General features: G+C 36.6%; 1 protein-coding gene across 1 annotated transcript in view; it reads left to right on the top strand.

Moving 5' to 3' along the window:
• Nucleotides 1-504: 504 nt before the first annotated feature.
• Nucleotides 505-2261, top strand: part of LOTGIDRAFT_59924 (hypothetical protein) — a gene marked incomplete at both ends in the record, with an annotated part of 3022 nt that continues 1265 nt past the window's right edge. Inside the window, one exon of the mRNA XM_009056120.1 lies at nucleotides 505-797. Within this exon, the coding sequence (XP_009054368.1) occupies nucleotides 505-797 (293 nt within the window). The remainder of the gene's footprint in view (nucleotides 798-2261) is intronic.

Here is a 2261-nt window from a genome sequence, read left to right on the forward strand (position 1 = left end):
TCGTGATCATCTGAGGAAATTTATTATGTCCAATGATGCTTCATTAGTATTATTAAGCTTTCCTTCTCCTTAATCCTGTTTCATGTCTAAATTCAGTGGCATATTTAGGGGGTGGGCCATTAAGCCATTTTGAAATGAAAATTAAGCCCTCTGAATGCTCAAAATTCATCTCAAGCCATCTGAAATTCGTTGGCTTCTGAGGGTCCTCAGACCACCAGCTTCAAGGGGTTTCGGCGAAACCACTCATTCGACCACAACCTCAGGTATTTTCTAGATACCCCTCTATCTAATTTCCTTCTAAGGTTAAACTTTTGAGTTAGATTTTCAATATTTACAGTTCTATTGCTAGCTATTCTTGGGTTCAGCTGATAAACCAAATATTTAGACGGCTATCCAATTAAGATAGATACAGAGGTCCTGGCAAAAATGATCCAGATTCAAAACTCAGAGAATTGTTCTAAATTCGTACCCACCTATTTCAGTATGGCAAGTATGGATCATCACAGTGAAATAAGGATTCTATTGATGGGCAAGTGCGGCAGTGGGAAGAGCTCGGTCGGAAACCTTTTACTTGGACAAAAAGTATTTCAAGTTAGCAAAACTTGTATAACTAAAACAAAACAGAGTCAGTTAGCAAGCCGTACACTAGAAGATGGCAGAGTATTAGTTATAGTTGATACACCAGGTTATTGTAATAGTCACCTGACAGAAGAGGAAACTCAGAAAGAAATAGACAGAGGAATGGAATTACTAGCACCTGGTCCCCACATTATTATATATGTTCAAAGTGTACGTCAGTGTCTGACATCAAGTGATGTTGAAATACTACAGACTATGACAGAGAAGATGGAATTTTACAGTAACCATTTCTTCATACTTTTTTCTGGAATTGATGAGCTCGACACAACTGTACAGACTCTACCTGAATATGTACAGAAATATAACCAATTTGCCAAGCTTCTGAAACAACAAACACCAGTTCATGTCTGCAGTAAAGGGTTTAATGATAATACCCAGTTCAACTTATTGATTCACGCTATAACAATGCACTATGAAATGAATAGACATCGTCATCTGGAGCTGGAAAAGTGCATAATTGAGTAAGTAACTATTTACTAGCGGGCTGAGCCTGTGCTAAACTGTATAATAAAGGGTGTTGAGTGAAATAAGACAAAGTAACCATCGCCGCAATGACTGTCAATTTGTGGTGGGCATGACTGTTCCTTTCGTTTTTCTAGTATCGCTTGACCCTGTGACCTTGAACTTTTGAACTGATTCGCACGCAGTCTTAATTTTCTCCGAATATATCTAATATTTGAGGATCTGATTCAAATAAATAGGTTTAAAACCCGACACCTTCGGAGGTGGGTAAAAACCCCACAAAACAAGGCCTAGTTTTTCTATCTCTACGCCAGTCGACAACTTACTGTTCAAATAGCTAGCAGAGGCTGGAATAGGGGCAAATGTTTCTGTCTACTCACAAAATTTGTGCTTCACATATGTATGTTTCTTTTTTTCAGGAAACCCAACCCAGTTGCTTTGGCAGGTAATGAAATTATTGAAGAACTCACTAATAAAAATGATAATAATAATAAGGGGAAGGGGGTTTCTATTGGTTATTGAATACAAAAAAAGTTTTCCAATTGCTTGAATTTGGATGAAATCTTGTCAGCATGACGTTTATTGATTTACTTGAGCATTCTCGATTGCAAAACAAACGTACTTTTCTAAAAGTTTATTGTGAAGGCGTTGGCATAATTATATCTTAAAATACACTTAAGTTAGTTATCGGTCCAACAGAATATGGATGTATTCTTACCAGTAATTTTATTTCAGTGTGATATTTTTATTCCAGAAATAATGGAGACAGACGCTGCAGCCATGCCAACAATAAATGACACAAGACATATTATTTTACTTGGTAAGAGTGGAATTGGTAAAAGTTCGCTTGGTAATTATTTGCTGGGAGCCAAGAAGTTCAAGACAAGTATAATGGAAGAGAGAAGAACCAAGGAATGCCATATCGAGCTAACAGACCACATGGTAGTAATGGATACTCCTGGATTTTTCTCAACGCTCCGGTCAGATGTGGACGTCGCTAAAGAAATTATGAACACTATAAAAGTAAATAGATTGTTGATACATATCTATATTTTGGTTCTGAGTGCTGACGAAAGATTTTCAGGCGATGAAAAAGAGTCATTAGAGTTTATAAAGAAACTGTTTGGAGNAAAATGTTATTAAAAATTTGATTATAGTTT

This window comes from Lottia gigantea (genome assembly GCF_000327385.1).
Source record: "Lottia gigantea unplaced genomic scaffold LOTGIsca_2607, whole genome shotgun sequence".
NCBI lineage: Eukaryota > Metazoa > Mollusca > Gastropoda > Lottiidae > Lottia > Lottia gigantea.